Source organism: Mytilus californianus, unplaced genomic scaffold (genome assembly GCF_021869535.1).
Source record: "Mytilus californianus isolate M0D057914Y unplaced genomic scaffold, xbMytCali1.0.p SCAF_28, whole genome shotgun sequence".
Lineage (NCBI taxonomy): Eukaryota > Metazoa > Mollusca > Bivalvia > Mytilida > Mytilidae > Mytilus > Mytilus californianus.
The window spans coordinates 2,166,789-2,192,284 of record NW_026262677.1 but is presented as its reverse complement, the minus strand read 5'-3'; the positions used below and the strand labels follow the sequence as shown (position 1 = coordinate 2,192,284).

Sequence of the window (25,496 nt, the reverse complement as noted above, 5' to 3'; positions counted from 1 at the left end):
ACTGGGGTAAAATTGTTTATCAGGTCAAGATCTATCTGCCCTGAAATTTTCAGATGAATCGGACAACCCGTTGTTGGGTTGCTGCCCCTGAATTGGTAATTTTAAGGAAATTTTGCCGTTTTTGGTTATTATCTTGAATATTATTATAGATAGAGATAAACTGTAAACAGTAATAATGTTCAGCAAAGTATGATCTACAAATAAGTCAACTTGACCAAAATGGTCAGTTGACCCCTTAAGGAGTTATTGCCCTTTATAGTAAATTTTTAACCATTTTTCGTAAATTTTTGTAATCTTTTACAAAAATCTTCTCCTCTGAAACTACTAAGACAAATTTAACCAAAATTGTCCACAATCATCATTAGGGTATCTAGTTTAAAAAATGTGTCCATTGACCCTGCCCGCAAACCAAGATGGCAGACATGGCAAAAAAATAATACATAGGGTAAAATGCAGTTTTTGGCTCATATCTCTGAAACCAAAGCATTTAGAGCAAATCTGATGGTATAAAATTGTTCATTAGGTCAAGATCTATCTGCCCTGAAATTTTCAGACCAATCAGGCAACATGTTGTTGGGTTGCTGCCCCTGAATTGGTAATTTTAAGAAAATTTTGCAGCTTTTGGTTATTATCTTGAATATTATTATAGATAGAGATAAACTGTAAACAGCAATAATGTACAGCAAAGTTAGATCTACAAATAAGTCAACATGACCAAAATTGTCAATTGACCCCTTAAGGAGTTATTGCCCTTTATATTCAATTTTTTACAATTTTCATAAATTTTGTAAAATTTTGTAAATTTTTACAAAATATTTTCCACTGTAACTACTGGGCCAAGTTCATTATAGATAGAGATAATAGTAAGGAGCAAGAATGTTCAGTAAAGTAAGATCTACAAACACATCACCATCACCAAAACACAATTTTGTCATGAATCCATCTGTGTCCATTGTTTAATATGCACATAGACCAAGGTGAGCGACACAGGCTCTTTAGAGCCTCTAGTTTTACTAGATATTTAGTATTGTATATTTACAGGTTGCACTATAATAAACCATTCATTCATTCATTTAGTTGGGTAGATAGGGTAACTGGAACCACACATATATTTTTATTTGGCCCAAGAGGAAAAAAATAATACTGTTACTATAAATGAATATATAGAAAACATAAACTGAAACAACTGTTATCATGGTTATAGTTTAATTGTATTCTCAGGTATGAATTGAACAATATAAACATAAATATCATAAAGGAAATAGAGCATCCATCGCCGCATCACGACAAATGACATTGAAAAAAATACAGTTTATTTTTTTACGCCAAATGTGATGCTATCCAAAATTTCTGGGGAGAACACTGATGACTAAATATTGAAAATTTCAAAAATAGACATGATAGACAAAGGATATTTTGAGTGGGGCATGTTTTCAAGTGGATGCATATTATTGTTTACATATATAATTTATGTCAATGCAGAGATACATAAATCATCACAGAATAAATCATTTAAAAAGACAGGCAATTAATACTATCATACTGGCAATTAGCACTTTAAGAAAAAGTATATGCTCACATATTTTATGTTGTTGACAAAAGTGTGTCAGAGAGTCAGGACACTACAATTAAATGATACACTTGTCGACTTGATATATAATAATTGCTGATTATTAATTGAAACCATCATTACTACTGTCTTGTTTTTTCAATTGATTGCCCACAGCACTAATAGTGCTTTGATTGTTATAGAATGTGTATTAACCAGAACATTGCATTTTCTTGTTCTTGATGGATCGTTATGTATTCTATTTTCCAGGGATTATATCTGTCACGTTTCAAACATGTTTAAAAATTCAGCCCTGTTTAATTTTTTTCCAGAGTTATGCTTTTTGAAATGTTAATTATGTCCCTTTGAACTGGAAATTTGATGGAAAATAAAATTTTAATCAATCTTAAGTTTACATTTCATGTACATGATGTAGGGTATTTAAGGTAAAATGCAAAAGGAATCACCAAAAACATTGTTGGGTTATTGCCCTTGGACAGATCAATGTGAGATGGTTGGCCATGGGGACATTGGAATGCTGTTCTTTTATTTTATTTTTGAAAAATTATACTATTCAGCTCTTGAATCAGACAGTTCTTTAAATCATTGTAGGAAGCCCAAAACTTTTTTATGGGAATGCTGATCTAGTTCTTTTTCCATGTGATGAAGATTTATTCCGAGATGTCATGGATGTTATGGAAAGTTCCTCTGCAATTATAACAATACCTGAATATTTCTTTGAAAATGGGTATGAAGAAGATGATATTAATGGCCATGAATTTGCGAAAAAAGACATTCCAGAAGTTATGCCAGAAGAAGCCAAAAAATTTGATCAGGTCTTAAAGCAGGCTATTTCAGTCTCGCTCTGTAAGCACAGAAAAATAAAAAACAAAAATCTAACCAAAAACAATATTTCTGCAGTTCCTGTATGTCTCATAACGAAAGAAACTTACTTTGTGGCAGTGTATGATGCTAGTTATGACTATTTAATGAGAACAAATAAAACTTTAAAGCTTTTCGAAGGAAATAATCTTCGATTTGATGCAGTATTGGATTTGTGGCTCTTAATTCACCATAACTTATTTTGTACAACACCACATCAGAAGGTTTTGAGGCAATTCAAAGGGACATGTGATCTGATTCCACAGTTTGGAAGAGACAGATTTGAAAAAATCATTCAAAGTTCCAGATGGCTATATATGCCAGAGCGTATCCATCCATCCAGCTCTGATAATGTTTCAGCCCCTAAAGCTACAGATGTGTAAGTATTTCCATTGTATTACAGTGAGTTAATATATATGTACGAGGGAAAAAAAGATATGGAATGTCATGAAGATAGTAAAATTCAAAAAGAAATAGGTAGCTACTATGGGTATAGTTAGGTTAAATGCTTGTTTTTTTGGAAATATTGATTATATGGAAAATTACATTTTATGCACACTCATGTGTACAATTCTTGCCAGATATTTGTCGAGCCTGCGACTTTTGTCGCAGAAAGCTCGACATAGGGATAGTGATCCGGCGGCGGCGGCGGCGTTAGCTAACTTCTTAAAAGCTTTATATTTTAGAAGGTGGAAGACCTGAATGCTTCATACTTTGTATATGGATGCCTCATGTTACGAAGTTTCCGTCAGTCACATGTCCAATGTCCTTGACCTCATTTTCATGGTTCAATGACTACTTGAAAAAAAAGTTAAGATTTTTTGTAATGTTAAATTCTCTCTTATTATAAGTAATAGGATAACTATATTTGGTATGTGCGTACTTTGCAAGGTCTTCATGCCTGTCAGACAGTTTTCACTTGACCTCGACCTCATTTCATGGATCAGTGAACAAGGTTAAGTTTTGGTGGTCAAGTCCATATCTCAGATACTATAAGCAATAGGTCAAGTATATTTGGTGTATGGAAGGACTGTAAGGTGTACATGTCCAACTGGCAGGTGTCATCTGACCTTGACCTCATTTTCATGGTTCAGTGGTTATAGTTAAGTTTTTGTGTTTTGGTCTGTTTTTCTTATACTGTATGGCAATAGGTCTACTATATTTGGTGTATGGAATGATTGTAAGGTGTACATTTCTAGCTGGCAGGTGTCATCTGACCTTGACCTTATTTTCATGGTTCAGTGGTCAAAGTTAAGTTTTTGAGTTTTGGTCTTTTTTTCTAATACTATATGCAATAGGTCATCCATTTTTGGTGTATGGAAATATTTTATGATCTATATGCAGTCGCGCAGGTTTCATTTGACCTTGACCTCATTTTCACGGTTCATTGATCAGTGTTAAGTTCTTGTGTTTTGGTCTGTTTTTCTTATACTGTATGCAATAGGTCTACTTTATTTGGTGTATGGAATGATTGTAAGGTGTACATGTCTAGTTGGCAGGTGTCATCTGACCTTGACCTCATTTTCATGGTTTGGTGGTTTTACTTAAGTTTTTGTGTTTTAGTCTGTTTTTTTTGTGTGTCCACTCTTGTTTCTAATACTATATGCAATAGGTCAACTATATTTGGTGTATGGAAATATTTTATGATGTACATGTCAGTCTCACTGGTTTTATTTGACCTTGACCTCATTTTCACGGTTCATTTCTCAGTGTTAAGTTTTTGTGTTCTGGTCTGTTTTTCTTCAACTATAAGCAATAAATCAACTATATTTGTTGTATGGAATGATTGTAAGGTGTATGTGTCTGTCTGGCAGGTGTCATCTGACCTTGACCTCATTTTCATGGTTCATTGGTCAATGTTAAGTTTTCATGGTTAAATTTGTTTCTTAGATACTATAAGCAATAGGTCAACTATATTTAATGCCTAAATTGATTGTAAGGTGTACATGTCTGTCTGGCATGGTTCATCTGACCTTGACCTCATTTTCATGGTTCATTGGTCAATGTTAAGTTTTCTTGGTTAAGACTATTTCTTAGAAACTATAAGCAATAGGTCAACTATGTTTGGTTTATTGAATCATTGTAAGGTGTACATGTATTTCTCGTTTGGTTTATCTGACGTTGATCTCATTTTCTTGGATCATGTTAAGTTTATGTGTAACTTGTAGTAAAGCTTTATATTTAGGACTATCAACATAAAATCAATGCTTAGTAAAGAAGGCGAGACATTTCAGCGTGTGCACTCTTGTTATCAAATTGATGTAACATGTGTAAAAGGTCACATACTTTTTAATCCCTTTTGAATTTAATGCATACACCAACAGATTGCAAAACTTGTGTACCTTTTAGCTTTGCAGTCTGATCATGCATACAAAGGTCTTGTCCTCAATGCTCTTCAACTTTGTACTTTATTTGGCCTTTTTAACTTTTTTTGATTCCAGCGTCACTGATGAGTCTTTTGTAGACGAAACGCGCGTCTGGTGAAATACAAAATTTCAATCCTAGTGTCTATGATGAGTTTATTTAGCCCCCTACCGACAAAGTCCATCTGTCTGTCTGTCCATCCGTCAGTCTGGCAAATCAGTGTTCCACACTTTTTTCTTCGTGCTTGAAGATATTGATTTGATATTTGTTATATAGTAATAATATAGTTTTATTATGACCAGTTACACTTCAAGTTTGAATTTTGTTCTGGTCTTATGATTTTTTTTTAGAATAATGGTCCTTGGACTTAGAAACATCATGCAAATATACAGTTTTTTGCCCTTTTTAGCTCACCTGGCCCAAAGGGCCAAGAGAGCTTTTCTCATCATTTGGCGTCCGTCGTTCGTCGTCCTTTAACTTTTACAAAAATCTTCTCCTCTGAAACTACTGGGCCAAAGTTAACCAAACTTGGCCACAATCATCATTGGGGTATGTATTTTTAAAAATGTGTCCGACGACCCGGCCCGCCAACCAAGATGGCTGCCATGGCTAAAAATAGAACATACGGGTAAAATGTAGATTTTGGCTTGTATCTCTGAAACTAAAGCATTTAGAGCAAATCTGACATGGAGTAAAATTGTTCATCAGGTCAAGATCTATCTGCCCTGAAATTTTCAGACAAATCAGACAACCCGTTGTTGTATTGCTGCCCCTGAGTTGGTAATTTTAAGAAAATTTTGCAGTTTTTGGTGATTATCTTCAATATTATTATAGATATAGATAAACTGTAAACAGCAATAATGTACAGCAAAGTAAGATCCACAAATAAGTCAACATGACCAAAATGGTCAATTGACCCCTTAAGGAGTAATTGCCCTTATAGTAAATTTTTAACAATTTTTCATAATTTTTGTAATCTTTTACAAAAATCTTCCACTCTGAAACTACTGGGCCAAATAGAATCAAACTTGGCCACAATCATCATTAGGGTATTTAGTTTAAAAAATGTGTCTGATGATCCAACCCGCCGACCAAAATGGCCGACATGGCTAAAAGTAGAACATAGGGTAAAATGCAATTTATGACTTATATCTCTGAAACTAAAGCATTTAGAGCAAATCTGACAAATGGTAAAAATGTTCTTCAAGTGAAGTTCTATCTGCCCTGATATTTTCAGACGAATCAGACAACCTGTTGTTGGGTTGCAGCCCCTGAATTAGTTATTTTAAGGAAATATTGCAGTTTTTGGAAATTATCTTGAATATTATTATAGATAGAGATAAACTGTAAACAGCAATAATGGTCAGCAAAGTAAGATCTACAAATAAGTTAACATGACCAATATTGTCAATTGGCCCCTTAAGGAGTTATTGCCCTTTATAGTCAATTTTTTACAATTTTCGTAAATTTTTGTAATCTTTTACAAAAATCTTCTCCTCTGAAACTACTGGGCCAAATAGAATCAAACTTAGCCACAATCATCATTAGGGTATTCAGTTTAAAAAATGTGTCCGATGACCCTGTCTGCCAACAAAGATGGCCGACATGGCAAAAAATAGAACATATGGGCACTACAAACTGCTCAGAGTCTGAAAAGACCAGTTTTTGTGCTCGACCAGTAAAGTCGAGCACAGATTTTACCCGACTTGTCTGGACAGTACTTAACTGTACTCCACTTTGGTCTCGACTTTACTTAAATAATCTGAAATGGTCTCGACCAAGGCTCAACCTGTCTCGACCAAGACTCGACCTGTCTCGACCAGTCTCGACCTGCATCGACTAGTCTTGACCTTCAATTTTAGTCTCAACTGGTCTGAATCAGCCCATCTAACTAAATTAAATATTGATCTTACAAAATTCCAGGTTATTTGGTAGTTGGTTCATTGCTGGGAAATTAAAGAAGTAAATTAATAGGTAAAAAAAAAGCAAGAATTTTCAGTTTTGACTAAATTCAGATAGTCGTCTTTAATTATTTCTATAACTTTTTCAAATCAACTTGGATTTTCATAAAACTCTACAGCTATCTCAATTATACATTGATCTTACTGAATCCCAGGTCGTTATGTAGTTTGGTGTATTGCTGTCAAATTTAAGAATTTAATTAAGAGGTAAAAAAAGCTAGAATTTTCAGTGGGACTGAATTCAGCTGGTCAACTTTAAATTTGTTTATTATTTTTTCAAATTAACTTGGATTTTCATATAACTATACAGCTATCTCAGTTGTATATTGATCTTACTGAATCCCAGGTCATTATGTAGTTTGGTGTATTGCTGTCCAATTTAAGGATTTAATTAATCTAGGTCAATCAAGCTAGAATTTGCAGTGTCGAACTAAATTCAGATAGTCATCTTTACATTTTTTTATAACTATTTCAAATCAACTTGGATTTTCATCAAACTATACAAATATCTCAATTATATATTGATCTTATAGAATGCCAGGTTGTTTGCCGTACTTTGGTTTATTGCTGTCAAATTTAAGGATTTAATTGATAGGTAATAAAAAAGTTAGAATATTCAGTCGAGTGAATTCAGATAGTCAATTTTAAATTTGTTTATTTCTTTTTTAAATTAAATTGGATTTTCATAAAACTATTCACCTATCTCAGTTGTATATTGATCTTACTGAATTCCAGGTTGTTATGTTGTTTGGCAATTATTGCTGTCATATTTAAGGATTTAATTAATCAAGGTAAAAAAGCTAGAATTTTCAGTTTCAACTAAATTCAGATAGTTATCTTTAAATATTTTTATAACTATTTCAAAGCAACTTGGATTTTCATCAAAATCTACAACTATCTCCATTATATATCTATCTAACAAAATAGCAGGGTATTTGTTAATTTGGTTTATTGCTGTCAAATTAAAATATTTCAGCCTTTTTTTACCTTTTACCTAAGTCCTTAAATTTGACAGCAATACACCAACATACAAAACAACCTGGCATTTTGTAAGATAAATATATAATAAAGATAGCTGAAAAGTTTGATGAAAATCCAAGCTGATTTGAAAAAGTTATAAAAATAGTCAAAGATAATGTCTGAATTTAGTCCAAACTGAAAATTCTAGCTTTTTTACCTTGATTAATTAAATCCTTAAATATGACAGCAATATGCCAAACAACATAACAACCTGGAATTCAGTAAGATCAATATACAACTGAGATAGGTGTATAGTTTTATGAAAATCCAAGTTAATTTGAAAAAGTAATAAACAAATTTGAAATTGACTATCTGAATTCAGTCGACTGAAAATTCTAACTTTTTTTTACCTATCAATTTAATCCTTAAATTTGGCAGCAATAAACCAAAGTACTGCAAACAACCTGGCATTCTATAAAATCAATATATAATTGAGATAGCTGTATAGTTTGATGAAAATCCAAGTTGATTTGAAACAGTTAAAAAAAAATTTAAAGATGACTATCTGAATTTAGTTTGAAACTGCAAATTCTAACTTTACTGACCTAGATTAATCAAATCCTTAAATTGGACAGCAATACACCAAACTACATAATGACCTGGGATTCAGTAAGATCAATATACAACTGAAATAGCTGTATGGTTATATGAAAATCCAAGTTAATTTGAAAAAATAATAAACAAATTTAAAGTTGACCAGCTGAATTCAGTCCCACTCAAAATTCTAGCTTTTTTTTACCTATTAATTAAATTCTTAAATTTGACAGCAATACACCAAACTACATAACGACCTGGGATTCAGTAAGATCAATGTATAATTGAGATAGATGTAGAGTTTGATGAAAATCCAAGTTGATTTGAAAAAGTTATAGAAATAATTAAAGTTGACTATCTGAATTTAACCAAAATGAAAAATCTCTTTTTTTTTTACCTATTAATTTAATCCTTAAATTTGACAGCAATACACCAAGCTACATAATGACCTTGGATTCAGAAAGATCAATATACAACTGAGATAGCTGTATAGTTATATGAAAATCCAAGTTAATTTGAAAAAATAATAAACAAATTTAAAGTTGACTAGCTGAATTCAGTCCCACTGAAAATTCTAGCTTTTTTTTACCTCTTAATTAAATTCTTAAATTTGACAGCAATACACCAAACTACAAAATGACCAGGGATTCAGCAAGATCAATGTATAATTGAGATAGCTGTAGAGTTTTATGAAAATCCAAGTTGATTTGAAAAAGTTATAGAAATAGTAAAAGACGACTATCTGAATTTAGTCAAAACTGAAAATTCTTGCTTATTTTTTACCTATTAATTTACTTCTTTAATATCCCAGCAATGAACCAACTACCAAAATAACCTGGAATTTTGTAAGATCAATATTTAATTTAGTTAGATGGGCTGATTCAGACCAGTTGAGACTAAAATTGAAGGTGAAGACTAGTCGAGACAGGTCAAGACTGGTCGAGACTGGTCGAGACAGATCAAGACTGGTCAAGACTGGTCGAGACATGTCGAGCCTTGGTCGAGACCATTTCAGACTATTTAAGTAAAGTAGAGACCAAAGTCGAGTACAGTTAAGTACTGTCGAGACAAGTCGAGTAAAATCTGTGCTCGACTTTACTGGTCGATCACAAAAACTGGTCTTTTCAGACTCTGAGCAGTTTGTAGTGGGGGTAAAATGCAAGTTTTGTCTATTATTCTGATAACCGTTATAAAAAGAGGAAATCTGACGAGGGTTAAATTGTTCAGAATGTTGAGCTCTACCAATTATCTATATACGTCAAAACTGTAAGACAATTTCCTGTAGGAGTTATTGCCCTTAAATGACAAATTTTACCACTTTTTTTTCAATTTTTGCCTATTATCATATCTTGAAAACTATAAAAGATAGAGAGAAACTTTAAATTGCAAAAATGATCAGAAGGACAAGTTCTTCAAATAAGTCTTATGGTTGAAATCATCAGTTGACTCCTTATTAGAGTTATTTCCCTTTGATGCCGATTTGTACAATTTTTTTTGCGTTTTTGTCTTATATCTTTAAACTTATAATAGATAGAGAAAGAAACTTAAATATACAAAAATGATCAGCAAGACAAAATCTACAATTAAGACTAATGGTAGAAATTGTCTAACGACTCCTTATTGGAGTTATTGCCCTTTAATAATGATTTTTATACGGCCGAAAAAAAAATTTTGTGGTCGTATATTGGTATGACGGTGGTGTCGTCGTCGTCGTCGTCCGAAGACACATTAGTTTTCGCACTCTAACTTTAGTTTAAGTGAATGGATCTCAATGAAATTTAACCATAAGGTTCAATACCACAAAAGGAAGGTGGGGATTGATTTTGGGGGTTATGGTACCAACAGTTAAGGAATTAGGGGCCAAAAATAAGCATTTTTGTAACTTCCAGACATAACTTGTGTGAAAGTGTATGGATCTCTCTGAAATTGTACCACAAGGTTCCATATCACAAAGGGAATGCTGGGATTGATTTTGGGGGTAATTGCCTCCAAATTTTAGGAATTACGGGCCAAAAAGGGGCAAAAAACAAGCATTTATCTAGTTTCATGACAATAACTTGTGTGTTAGTGTATGGATCTCTCTGACATTGTATCACAAGGTTCCATATCACAAAGGGAATGCTGGGATTGATTTTGGGGGTAATTCCCTCCAAATTTTAGGAATTAGGGGCCAAAAAGGGGCAAAAAATAAGCATTTTTCTAGTTTCATGACAATAACTTGTGTGTAAGAGTATGGATCTCTCTGAAATTGTACTACAAGGTTCCATATCACAAAGAGAAGGCTGGGATTGAGTTTGGGGGTAATTCCCTCAAAATTTTAGGAATTTGGGGCCATAAAAGGGCAAAAAAACAAGCATTTTTCTAGTTTCAGGACAATAACTTGTGTGTAAGTGTATGGATCTTTATGAAATTGTACTGCAAGGTTCCATATCACAAAGGGAAAGCTGGGTTTGAGTTTGGGGGTAATTGTCCTAAACGTTTAGGAATTTGGGGCCAAAAAGGGGCCAAAAAACAAGCATTTTTCTAGTTTCCAGACAATAACTTGTGTTCATGTGTATGGATCTCTCTGAAATTGTACTGCAAGGTACCATACCACAAAGGGAGGCTGGGATTGAGTTTGGGGGTGATGAATCATAAGGGGGTTCAAAAAATTTGGGGGGGGATTTTTTTTTTTCCTTTTTTTTTCTTTAGAATTTTCCATTTTAAATTGGTTATTTCTGATTTATATATAAAAGCAAATAATAATGATATGGTTTGAATAGGTAAATTAAAATTTTTTAAGTTCTTAGACCACTTTCATTCTGTGTCAGAAACCTATGCTGTGTCAAATATTTAATTACAATCCAAATTCAGTGCTGTATCAAGCTTAAATGTTTTGTCCATACTTGCCCCAACTCTACAGGGTTCGACCTCTGCGGTCGTATTAAGCTGCGCCCCAGCGGAGCATTTTATTACCATTTTTTTGGCGTTTTTCCTTGTATGATATTAATCATAATAGATAGATAGAAACTTAAATAATCAAAAATGATAAGCAAGACGAGACCTACTAACAAGTCAAATTTTGCTGATATAATAAGTAGACTGTTACTCTTTATAGGAGTTTTTTTACCCTCTTTTGTGTTTAGAGCAAAAGCTAAATAAGATCATGAAGATAGAGAGAAACTAAACAGACTTCAATGATCAGCAATGTAAGATAAAAAAAAAACAGAGATTTTTGTCATTAATTCTATTCTCGTCTACAATGTTGGAGAGTGTCCCCTGTTGAATATGCATATAGACCAAGGTGAGCGACACAGGCTCTTGAGAGCCTCTAGTTTTGTTATGCTTGAAGATATTCATTTGATATGTGGTATATAGTTTAACCATGACAAGTTGCAGATAAAGATAGAATTTTGGTAGGTTCAGATGATTTTTATTGTCCTTGGACTTAATAAATTCACGCAAATAACCAGTTTTCCACACTTGTTTTGTTCATGCTTGAAGAAATTGATTTGATATTTGTTATATAGTTAACACCATGACAAATTATAGATCAATTTAACATTTTGTTCCAGTACAATGAATTTTTAACCAATAGTGGACTAGGTATTGCCATGTGATACTCTCAGAATGCTTGTTTATTATGGAAAAACATGTTGAAATGCAAGTTGTACATAACCAATGAGTAAGATAAATTTCAAGTTTTCTATTACATTGTAGCCTTCTTTTTAGCTTCACCTAGCTAGATATAAAATAAGGAGATGTGGTATGATTGCCAATGAGACAACTATCCACCAAAGTTCAAATAAAGTGGATGTAAGCAATTATAGGCAACTGTACGGCCTTCAACAGTGAGAAAAACCCATACTGTATAGTCTGCTATAAAAGGCCCAGACATAAAAATTATGAAACAATTCAATTGAGAAAACTAACGGCCTAATTTATAACAAAATAATTAACCAAAAACCAAATATGACAGATGTGAACCAATGACAACTACTGAACTTCAGGCTCCTGATTTGGGACAGGCACATAAAGAATGTGGTGGGCTTCAACATGTTTGTGAGTGCTCAACCCGCTCCCTAACCTTGGACAGTGGTGTAACAGCACAACATAAGAACAAACTATAAAAATCAGTTGAAAAAGGCTTAACTCATCAAATTAATTCAAGAAAAACATAGAACAAAATGACAGACAGGACATGGGAGGGTATATATCCATCCCTCATCCCTAACAACAAAAAAGACTTTAAGTACAAATCTGAGAGTACTTTCAGTTACTGACAGCTAGTTCAAAGCCAATAACAACTAATACAAAATATCATGTTTCTAACACTAAAATATTACACATCCAACATCCAATTGATTAAGTGTAAAGACATCATTAACAGTCAGAGAAAAACATGACCTTGTGCAATGCCAAAACAAAGGTATCGACAGATTGTAGTGCCGTGAAAGTACAAATGTGTAATATTTAGTATGGTAGTAATTTACTGATAAACATGATAAAAATCGATATTTATACCAATAAAAACAGTATTCAAAGATTTAATTGCAGTGTTGAACAGGTAACCTTTTAGAAATAGTTTATTTAAAGGATTGATAAGTTTACCCTGATCGTATCTAAATTTCTGGGCCCAGCTAACAACATCACTGTAAAATTTAGGATGTGCTATTCCGTTTGAAAAAGTTTTCTAAAATTACAGTCAAACTTGCAAACAAAATCTTTGTATCAATGGAAGAATTTAGTAAAGGTTTTAAGTAATTTGTGGTAACGAAATCCCTGACTTAATTATAAATTTACCAGACAGAAAAATTTACGACAAAAGTGATGGTACTCTAGCACCACCTTACGGTGTTTATTTATCCAACTCGTTCCTTATGCAAGTGTCTGAAGTGATGTTTTGGATTTGAATGCTATGGGTAATCTATAAATTACTTAGAGTTTCTGGTGTAAAACTGAAATGTCAAAACCTAGTAAGGACACTTTCGCTGTTAATATTTGATTTATTTAAGGTAATTAGTTCCTGTGGGTAACTTTCCCCAGTATATTTAGAGAATTCTTGATTATTTATAATTTAATGAAAAAAAATTTATCAAGGTAAAGCTTGTATATATATTACATGTAAAAAGTAATGCTATTCTGATTATTTTTGTTGCCACTCTTTAATTTATGAAATGTTTATATGCTCTGTATTGTTTTTGTTGGTCAGAGGAGAGTTAAACTGGTTAGATATAATAAAGAAGGACATTGATTCAATGGACCCATCAATTGAAAACTATGACTCCTGGTTTGATGATTGGATGGAAGAAGCAGTGGAAAATTCTGAGAAAAGCTCAACTGATGGATATCATCAGAAGAAAGATAAATGTGACAGGTATGGGTAGTATACATTTAATGATAGAGATATTCCATATACATTTACATTACTCTGCATAAACAACCTATAAAAATTATTTTGGACCTATTGCATTAAAGCAGGATAGAGGAGAGAATGGACTGCATGATATGATTGCTCAATTAATGATTCAATTATTATTTTGCTGTTTCTCTACCATCTCATCTTAAATAGGACATGGATTTAAAAATTCTAGAGAATCTTATTTATATAATGCCATTGTGCATGTCTTTTTATTTTTGAGCTCACCTGAGCTTTTCTCATCACTTGGCGTCTGTTAGTTTTTACAAAAATTTTCATCTCTGAAACCACTAGGCCAAATTTAATTAAACTAGGCCACAATCATCATTGGGGTATCAGGTTTAAAAAATGTGTCAGATGAACCTGCCTGCCAATCAAGATGGCCGTCATGGCTGAAAATAGAACTAAGGCATAAAATGCAAAATTTGTCTATTATTTGAAAAACCTTTATAAATAGAGAAAGTCTGACTTAGGCAGAAATTATCAGAATGTTGAGCTCTACATATTGTTCATGTATGTCAAAACTGTCAGGGGACTTTTTAAAGGAGTTAATGCCCTTAAATGACAAATTTTACCATTTTTGTCGAGCCTGCGACTTTTGTCGCAGAAAGCTCGACATAGGGATAGTGATCCGGCGGCGGCGGCGTTAGCTAACTTCTTAAAAGCTTTATATTTTAGAAGGTAGAAGGTCTGGATGCTTCATACTTTGTATATGGATGCCTCATGTTACGAAGTTTCCGTCAGTCACATGTCCAATGTCCTTGACCTCATTTTCATGGTTCAGTGACTACTTGAAAAAAAAGTTAAGATTTTTTGTAATGTTAGATTCTCTCTTATTATAAGTAATAGGATAACTATATTTGGTATGTGCGTACCTTGCAAGGTCCTCATGCCCGTCAGACAGTTTTCACTTGACCTCGACCTCATTTCATGGATCAGTGAACAAGGTTAAGTTTTGGTGGTCAAGTCCATATCTCAGATACTATAAGCAATAGGTCTAGTATATTCGGTGTATGGAAGGACTGTAAGGTGTACATGTCCAACTGGCAGGTGTCATCTGACCTTGACCTCATTTTCATGGTTCAGTGGTTATAGTTAAGTTTTTTGTGTTTTGGTCTGTTTTTCTTATACTGTATGCCATAGGTCTACTATATTTGGTGTATGGAATGATTGTAAGGTGTACATGTCTAGCTGGCAGGTGTCTTTTGACCTTGACCTCATTTTCATGGTTCAGTGGTCAAAGTTAAGTTTTTGAGTTTTGGTCTTTTTTTCTAATACTATATGCAATAGGTCATCTATATTTGGTGTATGGAAATATTTTATGATGTACCTGTCAGTCTTGCAGGTTTTATTTGACCTTGACCTCATTTTCACGGTTCATTGCTCAGTGTTAAGTTTTTGTGTTTTGGTCTGTTTTTCTAATACTATAAGCAATAGGTCAACTATATTTGTTGTATGGAAGGATTGCAAGCTGTAGTACATGTCTGCCTGGCATTGTTCATCTGACCTTGACCTCATTTTCTTGGTTCATTGGTCAATGTTTAGTTTTCTTGGTTAAGTCTGTATCTTAGAAACTATAAACAATAGGTCAACTATATTTAGTGTATTGAATGATTGTAAGGTGTACATGTATTTCTTGTTTGGTTTATATGACCTTGACCTCATTTTCTTGGATCATGTTAAGTGTATGTGATAGCTGTAGTAAAGCTTTATATTTAGGACTATCAACATAATATCAATGATTAGTAAAGAAGGCGAGACATTTCAGCGTGTGCATTCTTGTTTTCATTTTTGCCTATTATCTTGAAAACTGTAATAGATACAGAGAAACTTTAAAGAGCAAAAATGATCAGCAAGACAAGATCTACAAATAATTTAGACATGGGTCAATATCCCTAATGCGCCTCAACTTGAGGAACACAAAAGTTGTGCGTAAACAAAAAATCTGTGTAGTGATATTGGACATGTTTCTATTTTTAACAAGTGACTGAGCTTAACCATTTGTGTTAATTTGAAAAGTAGAGGACCATAGAATAAATGTGTAAAAACTATCAGATATTAAATGTATGTAAAGTATTAAATTTTCAAAGAACTTATTGTGTGTAAAAAGGGATTTTTTTACCACCAGGAGCCGCATCACGAAAGGATTTTCGGGGTGTGCTAATTTACGGGAAAATGAAGCACACTTCGGACCCCGAAAATTTAACCACATATGTGAAAATGTCTCAGCTTCGAAAAGAGCCATCATGCATATCCAAGTTTACGATATGGACTGTGCTACAGAGGAAAACGTTACCATTACCGCCTATGTAAAATCAATTACGCATATTGCCCTACATGGTTGAAATCGTCAGTTGACTCCTTATTAAAGTTATTGCCCTTTGATGATGATTTTTACCAATTATTATATAGATAGAAACTTAAATAAGCAAAATGATCAGCAAGACAAGATCTGCAATTAAGACAATATGCAGTAAATTGTGCGAAGAATTCTTTTGTAGTTATTGCCCCTTAATGACAATTTTTACCAATTTATATTGCGTTTTGCTTTATATATATGATAAAAATTATCATAGATAAATAGAAACTTTAAATAACAAAAATGATCAGCAAGGCAAGATCTAAAAACAAGTCAGATTTTGCTGATAAGGTTAGTAGACTGTCAATTTTTATAGGAGTGGATGCCCTTAAATGAGTTTTTTTTTACCCTTATTTGTGTTTTAAGCAAAAAGTAAGGAAGATAGAGAGAAACTAAACCGTCAAAACGATCAGCAATACAAGATCAACAAAAAAGAGATTTATGTCATGAATTCTATACTCGCCTACAGTGTCATGAATGTTGGAGGGTGTCATTTGTTCAGTATACACATAGACCTAGGTGAGCAACACAGGCTCTTTAGAGCCTATAGTTATTTAAGTGATTTCTAAGGTTTCCTTTTTCAAAACATGGACTCTGCCATGCCATAAATGATATAAATATGGAGGTATCAATTTACAACTGATTAAAGAGCTACACAAAAAAATGTTATTAGTGTTTATGAAAATATTTGTATTTTTACGTGTTTGTTAACTTGCTAGGTACTTATGTCAGTCCGGGATAAATCTCAGGGACCGCGCTGGGCGTCGCCAATGTCGCAATTTGCGATTTTTTATTTCATCTGGCGACAAAATACAGCTGCTGGCAATATTTCTGGCGCCAACATTTTCCTATGTCAAAATTTTCATTTCTTGACTGTAACGGTAACATATTGATCTTCATTTAAATTGGTAAATGTAAAAAAATAAATTATACGAAATTTTACCTGGCGACAAGTTTATGACTTTGTTTATGACCCCAAGCTAATCAACGGTTACAACAGGTGTCATAATCTGTTGTTACAGGTAATCCGTTTATCGGATGGATCATTAATGATCATCAACATTCATTCAGGCCACACTTAAAAATATTTTGGTTTGCCCAAACCCTACCCAAAGGTAGAGTCAGTGGGTAGGTAGGTAGGCATTTTCTTTTTTTTTTTCGACAAAGAGAAATTGAAGTGTCAGATGTTTTTAAGTCTTCATGCCTATCTGATTAAAAAAAAAACTTTTCACATCAGGACAATAAAAGATTTTGAGTAGGCAGCTATTTTCTGGGTAGGTAGGGTTAGGGCAAACAAACATATTCTTTTTTATGGCCTCATTCAAATAGAATCAGTCAGTCGGCATTTGTCATTTCATTTGAAGAAATTTTCATACGAAAGCACAATTTTCAACGTTTACTGTATTTTCAAGAAGAAAACATAATTGACAGAAAGACGAAAACCATAATCAACATCGTTTTACTTGCATTCCGTAAAAAATAGTAAATTCAGATGTAATATGTCTTTGCCTGACCTCAATTTTGAGACAAAAATAACAAAACTGGCCACCATTGTTGATCGCATTTACTTCTACTGCGTACTGTGTATAATCCTCCGTAGAAGGAGCACACCTGAATAAAGAAAGATAACTCAATTTTATTTTTTCATATATATATATATATAGTATTGAGATACCTACTCAAGATATGTCTACATACTTCTGACTTAAGAATTTATAAAGGAGGTCTTTTGAGTTATGGACATAGTTAAGAGGGTCTTGGTAGCAGGATTGGTAGGGTGCTTTGGTCATCATTTTCTGTATTCTTTATTTTTTATATAAATTTTCACTATTCTGTATATGTAAACACCCATTATTCTCTTTTCTTCATTTAATTTCCCATTTTTGCCATTCTTTATTTTTTTAATTTAAAAACCTTTTCTCTGTTCTGCAGCCTATACAGACCATAAGCTAATTGTAAGGACAGGAACATTGATCATAAATAGTCATTATATAAGTCACATTAGTCACTGTTTGGAGAAATAAACATTCAAATAAATACATACAATATGCTGTTTTGTGGAAAAACAGATGCTTTGTTTTAATCTTTATTGTTATATTTTTATTAGTAGACGTAAGAAATACTGACAAAGAAAATAAAAGTACACATGTTTTTTCATGTATATAAATCCTATGCAATAACTAATTTAGTGTAACATGTTAAATGATGTACAGTGCAGGCTGTGTGCATAAGAAATTTAAATTGAACATGGTTTCAATTTTGGTGGAGGAAATTAAGATTCTAGCTGGCTCTAAAGTTGGCTCCAAGTTTTTAAAACTGGCGACAAAATAAAGCAGCTGGCGATTTTTCTGGCTCCAACTTTTTTAAAGCCAGCCCAAGAGAAAATAAATCTGGAATCCCACCTCATTCCACCAGGATAAAATTTCGGGATTCCCGCAAAAGAAGCGGGATCCTGATGTAAATCCCATTGCAAATATACTGGGATCCCACTGGGATATTGTGGGATTTTGATTGGAATATACTGGGATTCCCGGAAAAAATTGGGATCCTGAAATAAATCCCAGTGTAAATATACTGGGATATTGTGGGATTTTGATTGGGATATACTGGGATTCCTGGGAAAAAAGGGGGATCCCGAAATAAATCCCAGCAGGATATACTGTATTTATCATGTTAAAAACATTAAATGTCCAACCATGATTCCTACCATATTCAACCATGCATGTTTCCTACAATCTTCAATTATCTTGAACAGATTGTCTACTTGTTAAGAAGCCTTGTATACTTCTCTTTCTATCTGTATCAGGACTACCAACAAATGCTCAATTACATCCATAAAATTAAAAAGCAGTTTCCACCTGCAAGAACATAAAATTTTCCACAAAGAATCAATAGCTCCTGATATTTTGTAAATAAAACAGATTTTAAGGATCAATAAATTTTATTTTCATTAATCAATGTTGTTTATATTCTATTTTGCAAATTTACGATAAAAAACAACATTATGAACACATTTTTTTGGTCAAATAATTGTAAGTTGTAACCCTACCCCTCTTTTACCTTTCAAACAAAAGAAGAATGATTGATGTATAATTAATTATTTTAACATGGGAATTAAAAACATTCACACTTTTCATCTTGTATAATTTTATCAGTTATACCTGGAATTCAAAACAATATTCATTTATCACAGTTTTTTTATGCTGACATCGAAAAGCTGACAGACAAAGACCACTTTCTGATGTGAGCAATTAATGAAAGCCATATCAAATACCGTAATAATTTTCATATCTTATAAACAAAATATCAAACAGATTTCCAGTAACTATACTTATCTGATAACAAATCTGCTTTACATGACAATCCTGGACATCAATCTCTTCACTTGAACTTTTTTAAAAGCGCGAAATAACATTGGTCACGTCACGTGGCTTTTGTTCCAAGTCATTGAAATGTTTCACTTTGAGTGAATCCTAGTTACCTTAACGGTTGGTGATAATAATTGACCATGACATCGCATGTGTTCCGGTGACAGAACAACAACACGATCATTATCTAAATCTGAAATGTTTTCAAGTTCTTAAAATATGCCGTATAATGATAAAGAAAGGCAGATTTATGTACTTGGAGAGAGAGTCAGAAATTACGTCTTTGGAAGAAATGAATAATAGTTTGACAGTGTACCACTGATAAAAAACAAGTAGAAATAGAAATTGAAAACTGAAAGTAAGTTCCAACTTCCAGTTTGTAAAAGTCCGAAATTTCACCCGACTGTCACTATCTTTCTCTGCTACTGTAGCTTAACTGCTCAGTTTATATTTATTTTCTAATGACAAGAGAATATATTTTTTATTGAACATAAACATGAAAGGTCAGAGAGCCAGAATTTACATCTTTGGAAGAAAGAAATTAAAAATTGATAAGTTGATAAGAGCATGTTTAGTGAAAGAAGATGACGTTTGTAATAATTATTTACTATGATGTTTTGATGTTTGAAATATGTTAATTGTCATTCAAAAGAGGATAAATTATTACTACACAGAATTTAAAAAAAGGACATGAAATAAACAAATAGGTTTCATCTGACCTTAACCTTAACCTTGTGATTAGGTCTAGTTCATGGTGAACCACTAGTGGTAGGTCAATGATGTTTGGTATGCAGTTGTATTAGCATTGGCACATCTCATTACCATGGCAATTATTTGGCCCAGCCCCCTCAGTCAAGGTCTATTGACTTTGGAACTTTTCATAGTTTACATGTATTAGTTTGTGATTAGGTCAATTTATGGGGAACCACTAGTGGTAGGTCAATGATATTTGGTATGCAGTTGTATAAGCATTGGCATATCTCATTTCCATGGAGATTATGTGGCTCCGCCCCCTTAGTCATGGTCTATAGACTGATAATTTTGCTAAGTTAACATGTATTAGTTTGTGATTAGGTCAGTTCAAGGGGAACCATTAGTGGTAGGCCAATGTTAATTGGTGTTCAGTTGTTGTATAAGCATTAGCACATCTCATTTCCATGGAGAATATTTGGCCCCTTCCCCTCAGTCATGGTCTATTGACTTTGAAACTTTTTCTTAGTTCACATGTATTAGTTTGTGATTAGATTAGATTAGGATGAACTGCTAATGTTAAGTCAATGATATTTGGTATTTGCAAGTATCGTTTCCATGGAGATTATATAGCCCCACCCCTGATCATGGTTCATTGACTTTGAAACTTTTACATAGTTTACAAGTTAATGTTTGTGTTTACAGGGGTTAACAAATTTTGTTACAGCTCACTAGCCCAGGACTTATTGGTAGCAGGATTTTACAAGCCCTGTTGGAAGAACTGCTAGCCCATCAAAACTGACCTGCTAGCCCGAGTATGTCTTACAAATTCAGAGTTTGCTGCATAATACAACGAGTTCTTTAAACTTGTTCATTTCTATCCGTTGTACTATGGGTTGTTAAATATTTTACAGGATCTCGGGGATTTAAATGGATTGAAGAGTTAATGCGATAATACATGTGTAATTAAATTTCCAGTCACTGACCGCTGTATTGATTTATGACATTCTTTTTGCACGAGTGTTTTCCCAAGATTATCTCTGATCACCATGATAAACTACAGAAAACATGTTCATTGGTCTTGTCATGTGAAACCAGTGGTTCAAATCATATATTTGTTCCAACATACAAAGCAGACTTTTTATTAGCGTGATAGGGAAAATAACGGCAATATACACAAAACATTGTCTCTGGTTTATCATCAGCAACAGCCGACCTTGCCCTGGGAATCTTTTTGTCCATGACACTATAAATGTTCTTTTCAGCTTTTCCCGGTTGTATTTGTCTTTTTTGGGATGAATTTTCAGCCCCTACATCTACCGTTTTTTGTTTTGAAACTGACCATTAGTTCCTGGGGTGTCCGTACTCAAATATTTCAAATATTTTGTTGCATGGTTTAGTGCTTAACAGCTGTCCGACATGAAAGGTCAATATCGATCAATGCATCATATACCCCCACTGGCCCAAAACCGTCACCGGTAATTGAAAATCTCGGCATAAGCAATGTACAATACCCCCTGTACTGAGAAATCGATATTGAAAGTACGGGAATTGCGATCAATACATGATACCGGTCCACCCAGAGTTATTTGTTCTATTTAAAAACATGTACAAAATCAGTTCAAATTCTTGAAATCCCGGATGACGTAATTGAATCTTATTGGCTAAGATAGAATAGTGATGAGGGGATTTTCCACTTTCTATTTTGGAAACGCCAAGAATTTTTTGTTACTAGTCCGTCGGGTATATTGGGTTACAAGTTTTGATTGCCCGAAGCATAAATGCTGTAGCCCCGGGTGTCGGGCTATTGGATTTTTTAACCCCTGTGTTTAGGTTTGTTTAAAGGGAACGACTTATAATAAGCCAATGGTATTTGGTATGCAGTTGTATTAGCATTGGCACATCTCATTCAATGGAGATTGCTTAGCCATGTACCTTCAGTCATGGTTCATCAACTTTGAATATTTGCATAACTTACATGTTAAAGTATTGCTATTTTAATTTCAATATTTGCATTATCAAAATTACAAAAAGGCGAGACATATCTCTGTGATAACAGTTTATTATAGTTGGTCAATGTTAAGTTTTTGTGTTTTGGTGTGTTTTTTAGATACTGTAAGCAATAAGTCAACTTTATTGGGTGTAAGGAATGATTGTAAGGTGAACATGTCTGTCTTGCAGGTATCATCTGACCTTGACCTCATTTTGATGGTTCATTGGTCAATGTTTAAAAGTTTTAGTGTTTTGGTCTGTTTTTTTTCAAATTTTAATAGCAAACAGTCAGCTATATTTGGAGTACAAGTAATAATTGTAAGGTGTACATGTCTATCTGGCAGGTATCATCTGACCATAACCTCATGGTTCATTGGTCAATGTTAAGTTTTTGTGTTCTGCTCTGTTTTCAATTATATCTGTCTGATAGGATTTATCTGACCCTAACCTCATTGTCATGGATCTTAAAAAGTGTTGAGGTTATGTGATACTTGAAGTAAAATCTGTATCTTTCAAGCTTTCAACAAAAAATCAATGGTTATTAAAGCAGGCCAGACATTTCAGCATGTGCACTTTGTCTTTTCATAGTATGACTAATCTCAACCTGATCTTCTCCAAAATTTACTTATACAAGTATTTTTTTTAAACTCTTTTGGGAGGTCAAACTATGGCTGAACATTTTTTTTCTGCTTTGCTAATATTTTTTTAATTAGAGTTCAACCTTTTATCTCAAATTATTTAAGAAAAAATCTTCTTAGCAATGATGTTAAGTAACTGCGGAAGGCCTTAAAAAATTGCTACTGATAGAGGATTGAAATGAACAGTATTTTGAAGATAACAGACAAATGAGAATTTCTTTGTCCATGGAACTATACTTTTAGGAATAGTAAATACAACTTTGAAGACTGACAATTAAATACTGAATTAGAGCAATTGTAGTCCAGAAAAGTTCAAGAAAAGAAGAAAATATGAATTTTTTTTACTTATATAAGTAAAAAAAAATGAATGTCTAAGGGATACAACTCTATCTCCATAATAATTTACTGGTACCAGTTAATAATAAAAAAAACAACTTGTATTAGTATTACCCCAGACTATGTGAAAAGGTATCCTTTTCATAATTATGAGGAAAACATCTCAACATACATTGACATATGCAGTGAATAATTTTTTTTTCTTTCACAGGCAGAAAAAGAATGAAGAAAACAGGCCAGACTGAGAAAAGTTCAATATCTAGGACAGTTGCAATTTTTTGGAGGGAAGGTTTGGCGCCAACAAACTTGTTAAACCCAGTCACATTCTGTATATGCCTGTCCCAAGTCAGGAATCAGTGTAATACAGTGGTTGTTGTTTGTTGCTGTATATCATATTTGTTTTTCGTTCATTGTTTTGTATAGTCTAGCACTTAAGCACCTTGTGTACTTGTTTTTATGCCCCAACTACGATAGTAGAGAGGCATTATGTTTTCTGGTCTGTGCGTCCGTTCATTCGTCTGTTCATTTGTTCGTCCGTCTGTCCCGCTGCAGGTTTAAGTTTTTAGTCAAAGTAGTTTTTGATGAATTTGAAGTCCAATCAACTTGAAACTTAGTACACATGTTCCCTATGATATGATCTTTCTAATCTTAATGCCAAATTAGAGTTTTGACCCCAATTTCATGGTCCACTGAACATAGAAAATGATAGTGCGAGTAGGGCATCCGTGTACTATGGACACATTCTTGTTTTTTAAAAATATATATTATGTTTTTCTTAATTTTATTATATGTGTTGGAATCATGTATGTAAAATTTGAAATGAATTTGTATCATTGTTATAAATATTTTAAATCAAATAAAGGGTTGATTTTAATTGATTTATTTTTTAAGTATGTTTTCCAGCAAATGAGCTTTATATTATTGGTACTATTATAGATATATTCTTGTGCTTTTACATAATTAACATTACCTTTACAGTGTTGAATTAGGAAATATAGGAATGTTTGATTTTCACTTTTGTTGTTGATATCATTTAGATGTTAAACCTGACAATTTTAAAAGAATGATATAATGTTTAATTACTTTTTATAAATGACACTTTTTATCTTTGTTAACGATGTTTAAAGGTAAGAGTTTATTATCATGTTTATACTGGTTAAACATGTTCAATAAAAAAAACAAAAATAAAATTTGTCTTTTGTTCAACAACTTTTGAGAAGTTTTAAACTTATGTACTAAGGAGAGACATAGGAGATAAGAGCAGGTGTATCGTGAGTTGGTGGGGGATATTAGTAAATGGCTTTAAGTACAGTTAATTTTAAAAATCAGAAATGTTATCACACTTGGAATGTAATATGAACACAAATAAGAAATGTAACATTTTTTTTAATATCTGACTGGTATTAGGAGATATAAAAATAAAGATAATCTATATAGAATTTAGATAAAAAATATCACGTATGGATGCTTTAAAAAATTGTGATGTTTACTTTTTGTATTTGAAAACAGTGAAAAATATCATTTCCATTAAATCACTCCATTTTGTGTAATATTTGTGTTGTCAATTTATAATTACCCTGTTCTACATCTGAGATAAGAAGGGATTAAAGAATTCTCTCCATTTTAATTTTTGTATTTATTATTAATTCTGACTATCTTACTCAGCCATAAAAACCAATTTTACCTAGGATGTTCAAATAGATGGAGAAATAAACATATGGTAGTAAGATAGTACTATGATGTTTAATTGTCTATCTATTGAAACATGATTGTTATTATTGGTTTTAATGGTTTGTAAGGTGTAGTAAGATAATAATATGATGTTAGATGGTCTATCTATAGAAACATGCTTGGTGTAGGAAGATAAAACTATGATGTAAGATGGTGTATCTATAGAAACTTGCTTGACATCAGACTCGGACTTCTCTTGAACTGAATTTTAATGTGCGTATTGTTATGCGTTTACTTTTCTACATTGGCTAGAGGTATAGGGGGAGGGTTGAGATCTCATAAACATGTTTAACCCCGCCGCATTTTTGCGCCTGTCCCAAGTCAGGAGCCTCTAGCCTTTGTTAGTCTTGTATTATTTTTAATTTTAGTTTCTTGTGTACAATTTGGAGTTTAGTATGGCATTCATTATCACTGAACTAGTATATATATTTGTTTAGGGGCCAGCTGAAGGACGCCTCCGTTCGGGGGAATTTCTCGTTGCATTGAAGACCTGTTGGTGACCTTCTGCTGTTGTCTGTTCTATGGTCGGGTTGTTGTCTCTTTGAGACATTCCCCATTTCCATTCTCAATTTTATTGGTATAATTGGTTTTGATGGTGTAGTAAGATAGTACTATGTTGTTTAATTGTCTATCTATTGAAACATGCTTATTATATTTGGTTTTTATACGCCCGT

At 33.0% G+C, this 25,496-nt stretch overlaps 1 protein-coding gene across 1 annotated transcript; it reads left to right on the top strand.

The window, feature by feature from the left end:
• Positions 1-2,194: 2,194 nt before the first annotated feature.
• Positions 2,195-23,835, top strand: LOC127732816 (uncharacterized). The gene is made up of 3 exons (XM_052241990.1): positions 2,195-2,810; positions 13,502-13,666; positions 23,303-23,835. Exons 1-3 carry the CDS (start codon positions 2,236-2,238, stop codon positions 23,334-23,336), a joined length of 774 nt encoding a protein of 257 aa, XP_052097950.1. The 5' UTR covers positions 2,195-2,235; the 3' UTR covers positions 23,337-23,835.
• Positions 23,836-25,496: the final 1,661 nt, after the last annotated feature.

Coding starts and splice junctions, on each gene's coding strand:
- LOC127732816 (XM_052241990.1), top strand. CDS start 2,236: ATGGATGTTATGGAAAGTTCCTCTGCAATTATAACAATACCTGAATAT. Junction 2,811..13,501: donor GCCCCTAAAGCTACAGATGT/GTAAGTATTTCC, acceptor TTTGTTGGTCAG/AGGAGAGTTAAACTGGTTAG. Junction 13,667..23,302: donor AAGAAAGATAAATGTGACAG/GTATGGGTAGTA, acceptor TTTCTTTCACAG/GCAGAAAAAGAATGAAGAAA.